The sequence below is a fragment of the Limanda limanda genome, chromosome 18 (assembly GCF_963576545.1).
Source record: "Limanda limanda chromosome 18, fLimLim1.1, whole genome shotgun sequence".
In the NCBI taxonomy this organism is placed as follows: domain Eukaryota; kingdom Metazoa; phylum Chordata; class Actinopteri; order Pleuronectiformes; family Pleuronectidae; genus Limanda; species Limanda limanda.
In genome coordinates, this window is record NC_083653.1 from 335,001 (window position 1) to 355,784 (window position 20,784).

At 49.3% G+C, this 20,784-nt stretch overlaps 2 protein-coding genes across 2 annotated transcripts in view; one reads left to right on the forward strand and one right to left on the reverse strand.

Annotated features, from left to right (window-relative positions):
* brf1b (BRF1 RNA polymerase III transcription initiation factor subunit b) overlaps positions 1-20,061 on the reverse strand; it is a 22,431-nt gene extending 2,370 nt beyond the window's left edge. Inside the window, exons 1-12 of the mRNA XM_061092101.1 lie at positions 19,884-20,061; positions 18,335-18,593; positions 10,805-10,885; positions 10,389-10,562; positions 10,279-10,310; positions 10,121-10,193; positions 1,749-1,898; positions 1,586-1,679; positions 1,373-1,499; positions 1,258-1,297; positions 350-445; positions 1-270 (exon numbers count right to left, since the gene is read on the reverse strand). The exon at positions 1-270 is cut by the window's left edge and continues 51 nt beyond it. Coding sequence (XP_060948084.1) covers positions 1-270; positions 350-445; positions 1,258-1,297; positions 1,373-1,499; positions 1,586-1,679; positions 1,749-1,898; positions 10,121-10,193; positions 10,279-10,310; positions 10,389-10,562; positions 10,805-10,885; positions 18,335-18,518 — 1,321 coding nt within the window. The 5' untranslated portion in view covers positions 18,519-18,593; positions 19,884-20,061. The remainder of the gene's footprint in view (positions 271-349; positions 446-1,257; positions 1,298-1,372; positions 1,500-1,585; positions 1,680-1,748; positions 1,899-10,120; positions 10,194-10,278; positions 10,311-10,388; positions 10,563-10,804; positions 10,886-18,334; positions 18,594-19,883) is intronic.
* On the forward strand, positions 4,480-9,142 carry LOC133024744 (BTB/POZ domain-containing protein 6-B-like). The gene is made up of 5 exons (XM_061091913.1): positions 4,480-4,548; positions 6,468-6,744; positions 7,406-7,496; positions 7,620-7,738; positions 7,914-9,142. The coding sequence occupies exons 2-5, from the start codon at positions 6,524-6,526 to the stop codon at positions 8,944-8,946; spliced, it is 1,464 nt and encodes a 487-aa protein (XP_060947896.1). The 5' UTR covers positions 4,480-4,548; positions 6,468-6,523; the 3' UTR covers positions 8,947-9,142.
* Positions 20,062-20,784: the final 723 nt, after the last annotated feature.

Here is a 20,784-nt window from a genome sequence, read left to right on the forward strand (position 1 = left end):
TGCAGGAGCTGGTCAGCGTCCCCAGGATGACGGCCAGAGGCGGGACTTGGCGCTGAGGCAGGACCTGGTGCTGAGGCCCCAAACCATCTTTCTCTGGCCCCGCCTCTTGCTTGCTGTCTCCTGTCCTTTTGTCCCGCCCCTCCTCCTCCTGGATCACCTGACACAGGAAGTCCTGGGTCAGATGCTGTGTGGCAGCTTGGAGCTCGGCGTCTTCCACCTCCGGCTCTTCTGGTTCAGAGGTCACAGACAATCCCTCGGCTTCCTCTGGGTCTGAGAACCACGCAAAAGACTTGTTGAATCTTTTGTTCCCATGGAGACGTACACGTGCAGTCAGCTGATCAGTACGCACCGATCTCTTTGGCGTAGGCAGAGTAGATTCCTCTCAGTTTGGGTCGACTCTTCTCCAGCTCGGTCTCGATCTCGTCTTTGTAGCAGCTGATCTCTCCTGACAAAACAAATGGTTTAGAAAGTCTTTAAACAACTAACTCACGGCCCTCTAGTGCCCTCTAGTGCTCGGTGTTCTCAAAACATTGACAGGAAGCAGTGGTGGCTGGTCACTGCCCCCCCGTCCAACTTCCTGAGACCACTAAGCCTGCATAACATGTAAAGCATAGTTTTTTATATGATATTATTTCAGTGGGAGGCTCCAGGTCTATTCAGATTATTCAATACAAAGTGTTTCTGTCTAAAAACATAAACTTCCGGTGCAGGTGTCGGCAAACTGGATCCTGAAAGTTCTGATAACCACGTGACCTGAGGCGGCTTTTTAATATGTCTCTGCACCCTGGACACTCCCACTTTTATTCACAGCCAATAGCTATTGATTCACTTTTTTTGATCTAATGTGATTGGTCGCGCCTCGACGTCGTCTCAGGTACGAGTTTCTTCTGAGAGCTGAGTGGTGAAGATGTGAGACTTCAGGTGGAGCTGTGGTGAATCTGGTGACTTCTTCACAAAAACACCCAAACAAGAAATAAACAGGATGAAGGATCCGACCTGATTTACAGATTCAGCAGAAAGTGATGAAGACGAGTTTCCAGCTGCTCTTGTAACGGATGTGGCCTAACCTCTTCTCTTCCTCGCCACAGAGGCACAGTGGACAGGGACGGGGGTGCGATACCTACAACATCTCCCTGAGCTGTGAGTCATGTTGTTTTTGTCGAGTCTGGCTTCAGTTTGTTTGCCCCCCCCCCCCCAGCCGTCAGTGACAGGAAGTGATGAAGAAGCGCTGTCCTGTTGGCTGGCAGAGCTACTGACCTTCCACCTCGTCCAGCTTCTTGGTCAGTTCCTGTTCCAGCTGCAGAAGAAGAAGAAGACAGTTAACTGCCTGTTCTCAGGCCGCAGCCAATCAGAGACAGGGGGAGGGATCTACCTGCTGCATCTTGGTCTTGTGCTGTCCAGCTGTGAAGGAGGGCGGGTCACACTCCTGCTCCAGGTCTACTCTCATGAACTCATCGATGGTCAGCTGACTGGTGGGCGTGTCCTCAAACTCTGTCAACCTGTGGGGGGGGGAGGGGACACCATGATCTGCTGAGATCTACTGAGATGACCTCTGACCCCCGACAGTCTCCAGTGCAGGGCTCACCTCTTCCTCAGGGTGGTCTGACAGACCTTCACCACGCTGATCACGTCCTTCACCGTGCGCCGGAACTTATGCATCCGGGCTGCGACCAGGAGAGCTGCGAGGGGGGGGGGCATCGTTTAACGTAAACCAGCGCCTTGTTGCCATGGTAACTGCAGTGACGTACCTGCTCCACAGAGGCCGGAGGGTCGGCGTCCCGTGTGCATCCAGTCCCTCTTCATCCTCTGGACCAGGCGCAGAGCCGTCATGGAGACTTCATGAGTCCTCACGCCGAACTCCAGCATGTGGGCGAACCGGGGGATGTACAGGCAAGGGTCTGAGGAGGAGAGGAGGAGGTGAGAGGAGGAGGTGACAGGAGGAGGAGAGGAGGAGAGGAGGTGAGGAGAGGAGAGGAGAGGTGAGAGGAGGTGACATGGAGACTTCATGAGTCCTCACGCCGAACTCCAGCATGTGGGCGAACCGGGGGATGTACAGGCAAGGGTCTGAGGAGGAGAGGAGGAGAGGAGGAGGTGAGAGGAGGAGGTGACAGGAGGAGGAGAGGAGGAGAGGAGAGGAGAGGAGGTGACATGGAGACTTCATGAGTCCTCACGCCAAACTCCAGCATGTGGGCGAACCGGGGGATGTACAGGCAAGGGTCTGAGGAGGAGAGGAGGAGAGGAGGAGGTGAGAGGAGGAGGTGACAGGAGGAGGAGAGGAGGAGAGGAGGAGAAGAGGAGGTGAGAGGAGGAGGAGACAGGAGGAGGAGAGGAGGAGGTGACAGGAGGAGGAGAGGAGAGGAGGTGGTGACATGGAGACTTCATGAGTCCTCACGCCGAACTCCAGCATGTGGGCGAACCGGGGATGTACAGGCAAGGGTCTGAGGAGGAGAGGAGGAGAGGAGAGGTGAGAGGAGGAGGTGACAGGAGGAGGTGACAGGAGGAGGAGAGGAGGAGAGGAGGAGAGGAGGAGGTGAGAGGAGGAGGTGACAGGAGGAGGAGAGGAGGAGGTGAGAGGAGGAGGAGAGGAGGAGAAGAGGAGGAGGTGACAGGAGGAGGAGAGGAGAGGAGGAGAGGAGGAGGTGACATGGAGACTTCATGAGTCCTCACGCCGAACTCCAGCATGTGGGCGAACCGGGGGATGTACAGGCAAGGGTCTGAGGAGGAGAGGAGGAGAAGAGAGGAGGAGAGGAGGAGAGGTGAGGAGAGGAGGAGAGGAGGAGGTGACAGGAGGAGGAGAGGAGAGGAGAGGAGGAGAGGAGGTGAGGAGAGGAGGAGAGGAGGAGGTGACAGGAGGAGGAGAGGAGAGGAGGAGAGGAGGAGGTGACATGGAGACTTCATGAGTCCTCACGCCGAACTCCAGCATGTGGGCGAACCGGGGGATGTACAGGCAAGGGTCTGAGGAGGAGAGGAGGAGGTGAGAGGAGGTGAGAGGAGGAGAGGAGGAGAGGAGAGGAGAGGAGGAGGTGACAGGAGGAGGAGAGGAGGAGAGGAGAGGAGGAGGGGAGGAGAGGAGGAGGTGACAGGAGGAGGAGAGGAGGTGAGACGAGGAGGAGAGGAGGAGGTGACAGGAGGAGAGGAGGAGAGGAGGAGAGGAGGAGAGGAGGAGGTGACAGGAGGAGAGGAGGAGAGGAGGAGAGGAGGAGGTGAGATGAGGAGGAGGAGAGGAGGAGGTGAAGTGAGGAGATGAGGAGGAGAGGAGGAGGTGAAGTGAGGAGAGGAGGAGGAGAGGAGAGGAGGAGGTGAGGAGGAGAGGAGAGGAGGAGAGGAGAGGAGGAGGAGAGGATAGGAGGAGGTGACGAGGACTTGTGTCCGTCCTGGGAGACGGATCCTCACATGTGTCTCTGAGGTTTCTACGTGTCTTCACCTGTTAAAAGAGTTTTTAGTAGTTTGTCCTGACTCTTGTTGAGAGTGAAGGACAGAGGACGTCTCACCATGTTAAAGACTATGAGACAAACTGTGATTGGTGAATGTGGGCTAAACAAATAAAACTTAATTGATTGATTGATTGAGGAGAGGAGGAGGTGAGGAGGTGAGGAGAGGAGGAGGTGAGGGGGAGAGGAGAGGAGGAGAGGAGGAGAGGAGAGGAGGAGGTGAGAAGAGGAGAGGAGGAGAGGAGATGAGGAGAGGAGATGAGGAGAGGAGGAGAGGAGAGGAGGAGAGGAGAGGAGGAGGTGAGGAGAGGAGAGGAGGAGAGGAGGAGGTGACAGGAGGAGAGGAGGAGAGGAGGAGAGGAGGAGGTGAGATGAGGAGGAGGAGAGGAGGAGGTGAAGTGAGGAGAGGAGGAGGAGAGGAGGAGGCGAGGAGAGGAGGAGGAGAGGAGAGGAGGAGGTGAGGAGGAGAGGAGGAGAGGAGAGGAGGAGGAGAGGATAGGAGGAGGTGACGAGGACTTGTGTCCGTCCTGGGAGACGGATCCTCACATGTGTCTCTCTGAGGTTTCTACGTGTCTTCACCTGTTAAAAGTGTTTTTAGTAGTTTGTCCTGACTCTTGTTGAGAGTGAAGGACAGAGGACGTCTCACCATGTTAAAGACTATGAGACAAACTGTGATTGGTGAATATGGGCTAAACAAATAAAACTTAATTGATTGATTGATTGAGGAGAGGAGGAGGTGAGGAGGTGAGGAGAGGAGGAGGTGAGGGGGAGAGGAGAGGAGGAGAGGAGGAGAGGAGAGGAGGAGGTGAGGAGAGGAGAGGAGGAGAGGAGATGAGGAGAGGAGGAGAGGAGAGGAGGAGGTGAGGAGAGGAGAGGAGAGGAGGATAATAACAGATCTATAGATAATAAATCGTGACTTGCAGAAATGAGGCTGTCGATATAAAACTAGACACTGTGTCAACTCTTCATCTTCTGAACATTAAAAGCTGTGGATGTGTTTTCCCGCGCTCTGGCGCCCTCTGGTGGAGCAGCGCGGTGACGACAGAATCTAAGATGGCGTCCAGAGAAACAAGCAGCTGCTGCTGTTAGTGACGCTACCGGAGGATCTCACCGACAGGTAACACACCCACACACACGGACACACACACACGGACACCCGCACACACACACGGACACACACGCACACACGCACACGGACACACACACACACTGTACCGGAGAAAACACCGAGCTGAACCGAAACGACCGACCATCGGTTACAGGGATTATTGATACGAGCCTGAGGAGCTGAGGCAGCGCACAGGACACGACCAGGTTAGAGATTTAACCAGGTTAGAGATTTAACCAGGTTAGAGATTTAACCAGGTTAGAGATTTAACCAGGGTAGAGGTTTAACCAGGTTAGAGATTTAACCAGGTTAGAGATTTAACCAGGTTAGAGATTTAACCAGGTTAGAGATTTAACCAGGTTGGTGATTTAACCAGGTTAGTGATTTAACCAGGTTAGAGATTTAACCAGGTTAGAGATTTAACCAGGTTAGAGATTTAACCAGGTTAGAGGTTTAACCAGGTTAGTGAGTTAACCAGGTTAGAGATTTAACCAGGTTAGAGGTTTAACCAGGTTAGTGATTTAACCAAGTTAGTGAGTTCACCAGGTTAGTGATTTAACCAGGTTAGAGATTTAACCAGGTTAGAGGTTTAACCAGGTTAGTGATTTAACCAGGTTAGAGATTTAACCAGGTTAGAGGTTTAACCAGGTTAGAGATTTAACCAGGTTAGTGATTTAACCAGGTTAGAGGTTTAACCAGGTTAGAGATTTAACCAGGTTAGTGATTTAACCAGGTTAGAGATTTAACCAGGTTAGTGAGTTCACCAGGTTAGTGATTTAACCAGGTTAGTGAGTTAACAGGTTAGAGATTTAACCAGGTTAGAGATTTAACCAGGTTAATGATTAAACCAGGTTAGAGATTTAACCAGGTTAGAGATTTAACCAGGTTAGAGGTTTAACCAGGTTAGAGATTTAACCAGGTTAGAGGTTTAACCAGGTTAGAGATTTAACCAGGTTAGTGATTTAACCAGGTTAGAGATTTAACCAGGTTAGTGAGTTCACCAGGTTAGTGATTTAACCAGGTTAGTGATTTAACCAGGTTAGTGAGTTAACCAGGTTAGAGATTTAACCAGGTTAGAGATTTAACCAGGTTAGAGATTTAACCAGGTTAGAGATTTAACCAGGTTAGTGATTTAACCAGGTTAGTGAGTTAACCAGGTTAGAGATTTAACCAGGTTAGAGATTTAACCAGGTTAGTGATTTAACCAGGTTAGTGAGTTAACCAGGTTAGAGATTTAACCAGGTTAGAGATTTAACCAGGTTAATGATTTAACCAGGTTAGAGATTTAACCAGGTTAGAGATTTAACCAGGTTAGTGATTTAACCAGGTTAGTGATTTAACCGGTTAGAGATTTAACCAGGTTAATGATTAAACCAGGTTAGTGATTAAACCAGGTTAGTGATTTAACCAGGTTAGAGATTTAACCAGGTTAATGATTAAACCAGGTTAGTGATTTAACCAGGTTAGTGAGTTAACCAGGTTAGAGATTTAACCAAGTTAGAGATTTAACCAGGTTAGTGATTTAACCAGGTTAGGGATTTAACCAGGTTAGTGAGTTAACCAGGTTAGAGATTTAACCAGGTTAGAGATTTAACCAGGTTAATGATTTAACCAGGTTAGTGATTTAACCAGGTTAGAGATTAAACCAGGTTAGTGAGTTAACCAGGTTAGAGATTAAACCAGGTTAGTGAGTTAACCAGGTTAGTGATTTAACCAGGTTAGTGATTTAACCAGGTTAGAGATTAAACCAGGTTAGTGAGTTAACCAGGTTAGAGATTAAACCAGGTTAGTGAGTTAACCAGGTTAGTGATTTATTGAACCATGTGACAGGAAGCAGTGTGACTTGATGATGATTCATTAACCACGTGGAGGATCTGATGATGACAGTTGAACCATGGCGGCTGACCATGTGGATCATGATCTGACAGGAAGTTGCCATGATGCTGTGAAGTGGAGACCTGGCCGTTCTGTCTGTGAGGAGGAGATGGCAGCTGAGCTTCTCTCCACCAGCCTCCCCCACGGTAACCAGGAGGAGGAGGAGGAGGAGGAGGAGCTTGAGGCCAAGAAGAGTTTCATCGTGCTGCGCGACCCGGAGTCCACGTCCCAAACCGGCTGTGAGCGAGACGCCGATCAGACTAATGGCAGCATCCCTGGTGGCGAGGAGAGGAACAGCTGGCAGGCAGCACACCCCACCCTCAGAGAGAGGTGAGTTACAAGCAAGGGGGGGGGGGTCGTCGTCCAATTAGAGGATGGGCAGGTCCTCCTCCCTCCACAGGCCTGAAGCTCCTGAGCCCATCTCTGAATCAGTGAAACCGGTTCTGTGAAGCACTTCGACTAGAAAAGTACTTTGATAAATCGATTATGAACTATGCAACTTAATTATGATGATGATCCAGTTTCAGATATCTACAATTCAATTCTGACAAGTCATAATCCAAGTTCAAGATGTCTTTAATTGACCTTAGTTCAAGATACCTTCAAGTAAGTTGGAACTAGTCACTGTGGTGAAGATTTCATGAACTGGAATTCTGACTGGTCAGAAGCTAAAACTGGAATTAAAGAATATAATATAATAATTCAGCTGAATTGTAGACATCTGTAATTAGAAACACAAACATGACAAGCAGTTTGAATCTTACTTTGTAATCAAAGACGCTGAATATTGGAGTTGTGAGTGATTAAAAGAGATATTCTCTAGAAGTCAAAATGATATATCTAATAAGACCATTCTTCCAAGTCACAGTAAAAGTCATAATGACGTTGTTGATATTGTAAAGTTAATTCTGGATGGTGAGACGTGGTTAAGAAAGTCTAATGTTTTGTCGTGCTGAGTGCGTTGTGTTGTTGTGTTGTTGTGTTTGTGCAGGAACGCACTGATGTTTAACAACGAGCAGATGGCCGACGCCCACTTCATCGTGGGGCCTCCAGGAGAAACTCAGATGGTTCCTGCTCATAAGGTTCAAAGTTTATCGTGTTCTCATGGGAGATGAAGGACATGACATCACATGACCTTCACTCGTTCTACTTCCTGTCCTGTAAGGCTCAGCCTCTTTCTGATTGGTTCCCTGTGTGTGCTGCAGTACGTCCTGGCCGTGGGCAGCTCGGTGTTCGGAGCCATGTTTTATGGAGATCTGGCCGAGGGACGATCTGAGATCCACATCCCCGACGTGGAGCCCACGGCTTTCCTCATCCTGTTAAAGTGAGTCAGGTCCAACCTGCTGCAGCCGACTGTCCTGAGTCCTGAGGGGTCTCAGTGAGGGAGGACTGATGTGACCTCCTGACCTTCTGCGCTCTGCTAGAGGGATCCAGACGTTCTACACAGAAATATGGGGAACCACTCCAGAGTAATCTGAAACGGGTTTTCTGTGTTCTAGGTACATGTACAGTGACGACATCGAGCTGGAGGCCGACACCGTGCTCGCCACCCTCTATGCTGCAAAGAAATACATTGTTCCTGTTCTGGCGAAGGCGTGCGTGACCTTCCTGGAGACGAGTCTGGAGGCAAAGAACGCCTGCGTCCTTCTGTCTCAGAGCTGTCTGTTTGAGGAGCCGGAGCTGAGGCAGCGCTGCTGGGAGGTGATCGATGCTCAAGCTGAGCTCGCTCTGCGCTCGGAAGGTTTCAGCGAGATCGACACGTCCACGCTGGAGGTCATCCTGCAGAGAGACACCCTCAATGTCCCTGAGGTGGTGGTCTTCCAGGCCGTGCTGAGCTGGTCAGTGGCTGAGTGTCAGCGGCAGAGCCTGGCTGTGAACCCCAGGAACCAGCGTGTGGCGCTGGGCAAGGCTCTGCACCTGGTCCGGATCCCCTCCATGACGCTGCAGGAGTTTGCAGACGTTGTGGCGCAGTCTGAAATTTTAACGCTGAAAGAAACCCGCGACATCTTCCTGTGGTTCACCGCCTCCAGCAAACCTCGACTGGACTTCCCTCTGGGGAAGCGGGCTGGCCTGGCGCCACAGAGGTGCCATCGTTTCCAGTCCTCGGCCTACCGCAGTAACCAGTGGCGCTACAGGGGGCGCTGTGACAGCATCCAGTTTGCGGTGGACAAGAGAATCTTCATGGCTGGACTGGGCTTGTACGGGTCGAGCAGCGGGAAGGCAGAATACAGTGTGAAGATTGAACTGAAGAGGCAGGGAACCATCCTGGCCCAGAACCTCACCAAGTTCCTGTCGGACGGATCGAGCAGCACGTTTCCTGTGTGGTTCGAACATCCGGTGCAGGTGGAGCCGGACACCTTCTACACCGTCAGCGCCGTCCTGGACGGGAATGAGCTGAGTTACTTTGGACAGGAGGGGATGACCGAGGTGCAGTGTGGGAAAGTGACCTTCCAGTTCCAGTGTTCCTCGGACAGTACCAATGGGACTGGAGTGCAGGGGGGTCAGATCCCTGAGATGGTCTTTTACTGCTGAATCATCCTGATGGACCGACTGTTAGCGCTGCTCATTCTGACTGACCTGTAGTAGGAATCTGAAGCTGCTTCAGACTCCAGATCAGATCCAGAGTTTGTTTCACAGCTGAACATCTCAGCAGCAGGTTTCCTCACAGACTCGTTCAGCATCACATCCTCCTCCTGGTTCAGGTGAGAGGTGGAGCAGCCGGGGGGGGGGGGGGGGGGGCAGACACACACAGGAAGTGACCTGTTCCCTCTGCTGCAGAGGTCATGTGATCAAGTTTACATCACCTGATCACTCTGATCACAACTAACTCTCTTCACATCCTCGTCTGTGTCCTCATCGTGTGTGTCAGCACTTCTTCAGAGACATTTGTTTAAGTTGCTTCATGTTTGTGTCCCGTGTTAGAAGCCCCCCCCCCACCCCCCCACACTCACTCAGTGAACCAGTGGAGGATCCTCAGCTGTTCACACTGCTCCTGGACTCACACTCTCTACAGGAGCTCAGGAGGAACTGAGTGTGATCCTCCAGAGAAGATCCAGAGACCTGAGGAGCTCCTGGATTGGACCGTTGCTGTAGGACTGAAGCTGATTAGCTCTTTGTTTTGTTGGTGCTTTTGAAAGGAAATGAATCTGAACATTAAAGTGACTGAAACTAAAATGTGTTGCCGTTTCTTTGAGAAGTCCTGAAAAATCTGCTCTGGTTTTGTGGAGCTGTCGCTAAAGATCCAGATTCTACTGACGACCTGTCGATGGGACATGAAGTGTAACTGCTTGTTCAGCTGACTCCAGGTCAGACTGAGCTCCTTCAACTCTGCACTATGTCCGACCTGGATTTATCATTATTATTAAATCATCATTTTCTACAGACACGTGATTATGATTGAATGTCCTGTTTGGTTTAAAGGGCCCATTCTTCACACCTCTCTGGGACTTCATCTGAGGAATGGGACCTGAGATGACAAATCAGTGGTTTAAAGTCGAACAAGCTGCTGAAATGTGTATTTCCATGTCCTCTCTTCTTCCTCTCTCTGCTGCTCCAGACAGAACAGGCCACCTCCGGACCCCCTTCAAGTCACTACCGATAGTCAGAGCCCAGACGATGTATTTTACACGATATGGGCCCTTGAAGTAAATATCTCACACTTGTCAGTTAAACAGTTAAACTACACACGTGTCTTCAAGGTTCTCACCGATGGCTGGAGCGTTGATGCAGAGCTCACGAGCGAGCAGCAGGAAGGTCTTCCCCAGGATGTAAACGTTGACCTGGACAAAGGAAACAGGTGTGAGCAGGTGCAGGAGGTCAGAGACGTGAGCAGGGCAGAGGTCAGAGGTCAGAGGTCAGGCTCACCTGCAGCAGGTCACTCAGGTCCAGCAGCATGTCTGCAGCACAGTTAAAGAAGAACATTCACCGGCTTCAACCACATACTAAATCACACACAGATCACGTTGCTAGGATACGTGGCGTCCCCTCGGTGCGACACACCAGGTAGAGACACGCCGCGATGACGTGCTCCATCTTGCGTCCTCGAGTCAGATGTTTACTGACGACCATCTTGAAGAAGTTGAAGGCTGTGTCCAAACAGTGCTGGTTCAGCTGCAGCTGACTCCCCAGCTGCTGGATCTGACGCTTTCCTGCAGACACACTGATCATCAGCATGTATTCTCTACTTGTTTAGGAATGGGTTAATAAATGGCTGGAATCAAATTAGTTTATTCACGGTCAGGTTTAACAAAATGATAAAAATAACACACACACAAGTCTTAAGATGACGGAGTGCACTCAGTAAACTGACAGAAATGAACTGAAATATATTATTATATTATGTATGAAAAGCCGGATCGGTGCTGAGGATGAGGATGAGGAAGGTACTCACCACTCTGCAGAGTCTGGGCTCTGGACTCTTTACCAACACTGGTGTGGAAACCAGAACCAAGAAGAGGAGCTTTAACTGGACCTGGGACACAAGTGATGAAGGTTATTGATCCGTTAGCACCACCGGACAATCCACCTTGACAAGACTGAACTACTCGAGCTGTCAGTGAAAGGCTCCTCCCACTCACGACCTGACTGTGATCACACTATCACTTTCAGCTGGGATGTCCACTCTGTTACCACGGTGACCAGGTGATTAGCTCACCTGGCTGCAGAGGAAACGCTCCACAGACGCTGATTCTGCTTCGACATGAAAACTGCAGCTTTGGTTCTGGGGTGAGTGTGACGCACGTTCAGGGGAATCGAACTCGCACCTTCCAGGTAGAGACCCTAACCCACTCCTTCTCTTCAGACTGGTGTTGACCTGGGCTGGGGTCGCAGACGGAACAGCTGGAGGTCACCTGGAAGGTAAACTGGTTTATGTTGTCTCTTCATTTTCAAATGTAAAGAGACACAGAAAGGCTGACTCTGCAGGTCAGTGACCTTTGACCTCATGATTTCCTCGGACTCGTCAGGATTGTTGGAGACCGGTGTTCTGTCCGAGTGTCGGGACCGGTACCTGTGGATCCAGGTGGCGTCGGTGCAGACGCCACGCTTCGAGGCCGTAGGTCAGTTCTTATCTTCACTCGACACAAAGGGACACTTCACAGCTGTGATGTCACACAGTCTGTCTCTCTGTCGCAGATGAAAATGGCGTCCATCCGATCAGCGAGCCGCTCGCCTCTCGCTGTGGTTACACCATCAGCACCTTCAAGATGGACGGCTTCACCACCTTCAGAGCTTCATATTATTCCTGCTTCACCCACATCCAGGTACTGACTCCACCAGAGTCCCTGCCGGGCCGCCCCCCCGGCGCCACGCTCTCCAGCTGCAGCTGTTCTGATGTTCCCATTTCTTCCAGAATGACGAAGTGTTCACGTTCAGATTTAACGTGATCGTGAGCGACGGCGGCGGCGAATGGAACAGCAGACCCGTCTCTGCCACGTGTTCTGGTCTGACGTGGACTCACAGAGAGGTCGTCTGCGAGGAGGACTACATGGAGGCGAGTTCACCTGTCTGACCTCTGACCCGCCAGGGGCCATGTTTTAAATCTGTCCCCTGTGGAGCAGGTGAACGTGAACAGGGAGTCTTCATGTGGAGGTCAGCGGGTGGAGAGTGGACAGGTGTGGCAGGCGGCCTTCTCTCAGGTGAGATCCACCACACATCAGAGACCTGACCACAGAGAAGTAAACTTCTACAGTAAATCATCTTTTATTAAGTCCCTGATCTGAAATAAGTGTGGACTCTGAAGAGCTGATGGTGTGTTGGTTGTTTCAGGCTCTGATGACTGCGTCGTCCTTGTGGCAGCTGATGTTCCTGCAGAGCGACGGACGGGTGTCCTCCATGTCCATCAGTGAGGCCCAGACGCAGGGCTACAGCCTCACCACGACCGGCCACCGGGTGGTGCTGCGATCCCAGTACAAACAGCGGCAGGCCAGCCTCGTCGTGGTGGGCGGCCATGTTGGCACACACCAGGCACATCGTTACACACTGACTTGTGTTAACTGAGGAGCTTCACTTTTCTTTCTGTGGCCAACAGTTCATTTATTGTTATTTTGGCAACTTTTGGTTAAAGGCTAATTAAACCAGTTTATGATCCTGTTCCGGTGAGGAATCGTCTCTTCCCATAAGTTCAACGTAAATGTTCACCTGTACTCAGGTGGAAGGCGTCCCCATAGAGGTCATTCGGGTTTCTGTGTTCCTGAGGAAAAAGCTAATGGTGGTGATGATGGACGTGTCCATGTCCTGTACAGTCAGTAGGTGGTCCTGCACACAGACGCACAGGAAGACACTTTTCTGTCCAAACACTAGATGGTGCTGATGATGTTTCTGGGTTCCTCTTCAGATTCCGGTTCATTCGACGGCGCCTCGCTGCTCTGGGACGTCCCGTGGATCATGATGCCTCTGGTCGAGGAGGACGCAAGGTTTGAAAGTCAGACGGTCAGTGTGGGGGTGGAGGGCGTCCTTCTGGACCAACCCACTGCCACCACTAGAGGATTCAGTCTGGTCCGGCGTGGCGGACTGGTCCAGATCAGGGTTCGCTTTGGAGCAGAGGGCGGCTACCGACAGGTGAAGGAGTCTATTCAGACGGAGAGACGAGGTTTTGTTCCCATCACAGAAACAGATGTTACAGTTTGCTTTGTTCTTCAGAGTGTGGTTCTGAATAACGTGTACAAGGAGCTGTACGTGATCTCCCTGCTGTACCAACACGTCTTCGCTCTGACGTTTGAAGACAACAGCAGCATCATCTCCAGACAACGGATGGTCCGAGTCCTCGACACGCCGCTGATCTGCCGTCCAGCCTTCAGTGTCCACAGTGAGTCTCTGGTTCCCTGAGCAGTCAACAAATCATACAAAATCCGGTTTGTCCCCTTTTCCAACTTGGTGTCTTTACTGTTTGGAAATCATTTCTTTGGACCCTGTGTCTCTTCCTGTAGAGACCCTGGCTAATGAGGAGGCCTTTAGTGTCTACCTTGGAAACATTCCTGCAGATGTGGTTTTGGAGGAAGTGTGGATCAACGGGAAGCAGCGGAGGATGTCGGGGAGCACTGAACCAGGCGTCAGCATCCGTCCTGTTTCTCACGTTAACGGAAGCCGAGCGTACGAACTGCGGCTGCCCTTCGAGGACGCTGATGTCCTCTGGATGGTGAGGACACCACACTGAACACGGAGGTCATGGAGGTCGTTTGTTGAGATGATGCCCGTCCTTTCAGGAGACGGCACCGGAACGTGGATTCGGTACCACAGAGCATTTGCGTCTTTTGTAAATAACCTCTCACCTGTTTGTCGCACAGTACCTGGGTGCAGGTGTGGTTCAGTACTCTGTCGACATAAACTTCACCTTAACCATCGTGCACCAGAGAGACTCGTACTTCCACCACACGTTCATCTCTGCTCGACTCTTCAGTGCATGTGAGTACATCGTTTCCTCAGCTCTTGTCTTTCATCTTTGTTTTTCTTCTCATAACATTTCTCTGTTTATATCTAAATCAAAATGAAGAGATAATAATAATCCTGTATCTTTAGCTTCTGAGATGAGGGCTGTAACAAAGGGCTTGATCAATAAGAAAGTGATTCCTCTGACGTCCGGTGTTGGACCACTACGACACCAGAGACACTTCAACATTCGAAAAGGAGAGAATTTCACCTTTTTAAACGATGGTTGGAATAAACCGACCTCCACGGCAGATGGAACCGGTTCTGTTCCGGTTCATGCAACGAACTGTGAAAAATTTTAACAAAAACAAATTGGTTCCTGAGAAACCGTTTAACAGCTGCTTCTTATTGGCTAGTGGACGAGGCGGAGCAGTGCTGGGGGCTGAATGCTTCCTGAAGTTCAGCCAATCGGAAGAGAGATGAAGTTTTAAGATCTTAAATTAAAACCTGGTTCAAACATTTAAATGTTCCTCTGCTCTAGTTCCTCCACAGATCACAGCTCAGTGTTTTGACGGAGGAATCACCTTCAGCGTGGTTCGACCGCCTCGAGCGCAGAGTCTCTGGGAGGTGGGTGTCGACCACGAGCCTCTGACATCACAGCTGGCAGCTCAGAGAGGGTACCGCCTCTTCAACGACACCCACAAAACCTCCCTGGAAGTCCCCGTGTTCTCCATCGGCTACACCTACGAAGTGAGTCCACACAGTGCGATGCTCGGGACAGCCGGGTCGTCCTGAAACCAGAGGCTGGTGGGACGTGAAGGTGAACGTTTTAATTAGAGATGGTTTGTTTTTCAGGACATCAACCTGTCATTCTTTTATGGAACATTTAAGCTACTTCTGAGAGACTCTAAAACTCTGGCGGTCCAGACGACCACCTCCAAACGCTGCCTCTTCAAAACTCAGGACATGACCGGTAATGTCCACCTGCATGAGGACCTTTCTTATTTCATGTTACTGAGAAGTGTTGAGATAAAGAAGTCTAACAGAATAACGTGTGGACGAGTCCTGGATCCTGATGGTCTGTCCTTAACAGAACCTCTGATTGGTCCAGAGTTAACACCAACCCTCTGTGGTTTTAGTTTGTTCTGCAGATGGAACCGTCACCGTGGTAACGACTCCAACATCCACCTGGCCCACGGTGCGGCCAGAAAGAACCAGTCTGCTGGACGCCACCTGTCGCTCCAAACAGACCGACGGGTCCAGAGTTCTGTTTGAGTTCAATGTGAACTCCTGTGGGACCAGAGCCAGGGTAAGATTCTGAACATTAGTATTTTTAGGTAACTTAAAAACATCTACGAATAAACTGGATTTCAATTTGTTCATTGACTTTCTGACATTGAGTCAAGTTATCGGATCAATAATCATTGATAAGTAAGTTATTGATCACTTCATCTGAAATGTTTTCTGGTCGGTTTCCTAAACGGTTCACGAACATCAGGTAAACACGACTTGAGCCTCCCCTTTGTATGAAATGTTTTATACAAATAAGGTCTTGACATTAATGATCCTTCTGGTCCAGGTGTGTTTGTGTCGGTCTTTCTAATTGAATTAAGTTATTTTATTTTAAAGGTCGGGGAGTCGTACGTGGTTTATGAAAACGAGATCATCCACGACAAACAGTTGATCGCTGACGGGCCGAACTTCATCTCCAGAGAATCTCAGTTTAAGTAAGAAACGCACTGGACATGTGGGAAGGAACCGTTCTGTCGTACCCAGCAGCTGAAACAAAGGTTCCACAGCTGATGGGAACCCTCTGGTTGTTGAACAGGTTGACCGTGCGGTGCTTCTATCCTCTGAGTGGAGTCCACAGACTTGCTGTGTCCAGGGTCTTCAGATCTCCTGGGTTTGGTTCAATCGAAGTCTTTGAGAGTATTAAAGGTCCAGTTTGAGTCATTAACATCTGGATGAAGTCTGTGGTTTGAATGACAGTGTCAAAACTTAGTTTGATCTTCCTACAGATTCAGCGGATGAAGTTCCTGCTCGTGACTGTCTGCAGCAGGTTCCTGGAACTGACGTCAATACCCTGATGAACCAGGCCCATCTCCAGCCCGGTATCTGGCCTCTGCCCAAACCTGGACCCAGCCACTTCATCACAGTCTCAAGACAACACAACAAGGCTGTCTCCTCCTCGGACATCCAAACTTCTCCAACCCTGAACCTTTCTCCTGAAACTCAAAACCAGAAGGTTGTATCCCATCCTGGTCAACTCTCATCCGAGACAGAGGAGCTAAATGTATTCAACCCTTTCTCTAGTTTTCCCAGAAAGACGAGCTTTAACGTCGTCCACGTGACAGCTCAGCACTCAGGGCCACAGGACCACGTCCCAGCCTCAGTGTTGGACACTTACAGCCGGACCGCGGATTCTGCAGCCGCTGACCAATCAGAAAGTAGCTGGAGCAGCTCAGTTCACACTCCAACTCTTACTAGTCTCAACAGTCTAGATGAACATGTCCGACAACTCAAGTGGGACCAGTTCGGTCTTGGTCAAAATGGAATCAAGCTAAATGAAGACATGCAAAGTCTTGGTGTCAATTTTTCTCTAAATGAGTTGAAGCAGAAGTTGAGTCCTCAGGGTTTGTCGGATGGTGACACAAGACCTCAAGCTCTGGATGATCCTTCCCAGCTTCAACTAGTCCTTAAACCAGTTCATTACAACCAAAACCAAATCAATGGACAACTAGTCCTGCCCAGCAGACACGAGACACCTGTTCCTGCTGATACTCAGGAGTCTGTAGACAGTCAAACTGTGACTACTGCGAGCAGCCGAGTGGACCAGAACCCAAAGAGAACCGAGTCCATGGAAAGAAGGAACATTGAGATGCTTCAGTCCAGAGTAAAGAACATCAGAGTCAAACCAATGATCAAATTAGTGTCTTCTGGAAATCCTCTGAAATGGAAACCTTCCATCAAACAAGTAAACTCTCAAATGTCTGATCCTGGACTAATGGCCGCCAGCGCTAACAGGAACCAGCGGACGTCAAGGCAAGGCGAGCTGCATCACTCTGAAGTGATCCGCCTCCCTGATCAATCCCCGACCCACATGGGACCACAGCAGAACCTGGTCCAGTCAGGGGTTGAGACAGAGAACCAGGTGAGAGAGGAACCTGCTTCGGCTCTGAGAACCGTTGTCCAGTCAGCAGGTAAGGATGAGAACGATCAGCTTGTCAATCGGATCTTTTATTGATCCTTCATAGTCCAAAACCTTGTTTTTCTACTCGTCTCCCATCATCAGGAACCACTCACATAAGAGTCAGACCCGGTCCCAGTGGAAGACTCCAAACTCCTGATCAGCCCGGACGGCAGAACCCCGACTCTCTCACCGGGGGGGGAATCGGCAGGACATCCGACCTCAGCTCCACACTTCAGGATACGGTCGTCATCAGAGGACGTGAACCGACCAATCCAAACGCACAGAGTAACGAGGGCCTGAATCCCACCACAGGAGGACCTGGGTCACCTGGTCCTGGCACAAGTCCCACTGCTTCGGATCCTGGTTCGGTCCTGGAGATCCACTCGAGGTCGGCCGGTGGCCGTCAGTATGGATCCAGTGTTCACCGGGGCATCACGAGAGGTACGACCAGTGTTTGTTAACGTGAGTTTCTGTTGATCTTAACTTTATAAAGTGGCTCCTCCTCAGTTTTGATGGAAAACCAGTTCTGAGCGTTGATCTGACACTTTCAAATTTCCCTCAAGCACAAAGTTGTTAAATATCTTAATGCGTTTTAATCAAATAAACAAAATTGGAGAATAAGTTATTTTCTATCTGACCTTGGACATAAATGTCAGATGTTTAATCCTCTCAAATGGATCAATGATCAGAAGCTCAGGACTCCCTCACCCTCACCCGACGCCACAGCAACTTGTCTGTTTTGTTTCAGGTAAACCGATCAGCTGATGAAGAGCAGAACCTGTCTGCACACACTGATTTAATAAAGCTCCCGTTTGAAAAAACACATGTTAGAACCACACTGCTGTTTGAGTCTTCGTTGTGTAAATCACATTCAATGTTCACGCTCAGTCGTCTCACAACATGAATCTATCAAATCATATTATAAATATAAGATGACAGAGTATTAGACACGTTACGGTAACAAATCTGAGATTACAATGATGATGTTAGATGATGAATATGAGAAGTTCACTTTAAGTTTCACAAAAACTAAATCCTTGGTGTTTTGTATCATCAGCTCTACATGATCAGCAGGTTCCGGACTTTTATAAATATTGTGAGGGAAACTCGGTCTCTTGTGAAGAAAGAACCAAACGGATCTGGAGGTTTAAAATCATTGAGTGAGTTTCATCTGGATATTCAACTAGTTGCTAAACGATCATATTGTTGAGTTTCTTCTGCATGAAGTGTAAACGTGTGACAGATCCTGGCGTGTTATTAAAACTCCCCTGAGCCAGACTCCCTTCACACATCGGACCTTTAGCTTTTGACTGAGGCGGTTCTGTGAAGACGTGTCCTACATGTGAAGAAGAAGGTGTGTCTCACCGTCAGCAGAGACGAACTGTCCCACGGCAGAAGACACGCCTCCACTTCCCTCAACAAACTGAACCTCGGAGACGATGATGTTGTCCTCCAGAACCGAGCCACAGCTGGTGCACACCGCGCTGCCCCGGGCCTGGTCCACGTCCACGTCCGCCCCCCCGCAGGTCCTGCACACCCGCGAGCTCATGGTGGACGCCTGCAGGAGTCAGAGGTCACCTGACCTGTCCAGGTGCTCACAGGAAGCAGCTTCCAGCCTCACACACTGATAATAATGGAACAAACACAATAAGTGTCGCTACAAAGCAGCAAACAATAAATCTGTAACATGATTTGATTTTCAATGTTTTATTTATATTAATCGATTCATGAAAAGAAGAACTAGAACGATTTTCAGTTTAATTTCTCAGGTCATTTCGAATTAAATGATAAAATAGTTTAAAGTTTTTATAAATCAGACGAGACGCAAACTGAAAACCTGAAGCTTTATCGCTCAGAATCCCAGGTGACGGTGTGACAGTGACCTCTAGAGGTCGAGGTTCAGTTCACAGCTGCTATTTCCTCATCGACTGATTTCAGATTTTTCACTGTACGCAAGCAAACGTTTGATGACGTCACGGAGGGACGTTTGTTATGAACCGGTTCGGTTTTCTCTCTATTGTAATAACAATGTAAAATCAGCACATGATGACGCGACTCTAGTGGCTTCAGTGAGAAACTCCCGTGTACCATAGATCTACAGGTACAGACCATAGATATACAGGTACAGACCATAGATAGATCTACAGGTACAGACCATAGATCTACTACAGGTACAGACCATAGATCTACAGGTACAGACCATAGATAGATATACAGGTACAGACCATAGATCTACAGGTACAGACCATAGATAGATCTACAGGTACAGACCATAGATAGATCTACAGGTACAGACCATAGATAGATCTACAGGTAAAGACCATAGATATCCAGGTACAGACCATAGATCTACAGGTACAGACCATAGATAGATCTACAGGTACAGACCATAGATAGATATCCAGGTACAGACCATAGATAGATCTACAGGTACAGACCATAGATAGATCTACAGGTACAGACCATAGATCTACAGGTACAGACCATAGATAGATATCCAGGTACAGACCATAGATAGATCTACAGGTACAGACCATAGATAGATCTACAGGTACAGACCATAGATCTACAGGTACAGACCATAGATATCCAGGTACAGACCATAGATAGATCTACAGGTACAGACCATAGATAGATCTACAGGTACAGACCATAGATCTACAGGTACAGGCCATAGATCTACAGGTACAGACCATAGATCTACAGGTACAGACCATAGATCTACAGGTACAGACCATAGATCTACAGGTACAGACCATAGATTGATCTACAGGTACAGACCATAGATAGATCTACAGGTACAGGCCATAGATCTACAGGTACAGGCCATAGATCTACAGGTACAGACCATAGATCTACAGGTACAGACCATAGATAGATATCCAGGTACAGACAGTCTGTGGTTCACACTCACCGACACAGTTACTCGGACCGGACGCACGGGGTCGCTCGTGTCCGTAACTTCACCTTCCCGCTTAAACTCATGTTGTTCCTGCGTCACACTGACGTCAAATCACCGCGAGTTTCTACCGTAGATTTGGTAAAAGACCGGTTATTCAACACTGATCCGTTTCTGCTCCTTGTTTGTTTTCTTCCTGTGGCGCAGCGCAGTGACGTCACGAGGCCCTGGGGTCGTACGGGGATATTTATTAATCTGCGACAAAACTTTGTAGATGACGTCAGGACAGTTACGTAATTTTTATATTAATAAATATTCAACGATCAGATTAATGTTCGTGCATGTGACGCAACGCACGGACACGAATTTAGTCTGAAACCGAAGACGCCTCCCCCCGCAGGTCCGAGGAAATGGTTCAACCCGGCGAACACTGATGACGTAGTAAGTTCTGGCGGGTGTTTGTCATACTGAGTCGCACAAATAAAAACAACTCCTTGATAGAACCCGAGGAACACAACCAGAGTAACACAACCTGAGGAACACAACCAGAGGAACACAACCTGAAGAACACAACCTGAAGAACACAACCAGAGGAACACAACCTGAGGAAAACAACCTGAGTAACACAACCTGAGGAACACAACCTGAGGAACACAACCTGAGGAACACAACCTGAGGAACACAACCTGGAGAACACAACCTGAGGAACACAACCTGAGGAACACAACCTGAGGAACACAACCTGAGGAACACAACCTGGAGAAAACAACCTGAGGAACACAACCCGAGGAACACAACCAGAGTAACACAACCTGAGGAATACAACCAGAGGAACACAACCTGAAGAACACAACCTGAAGAACACAACCAGAGGAACACAACCTGAGGAAAACAACCTGAGGAACACAACCTGAGG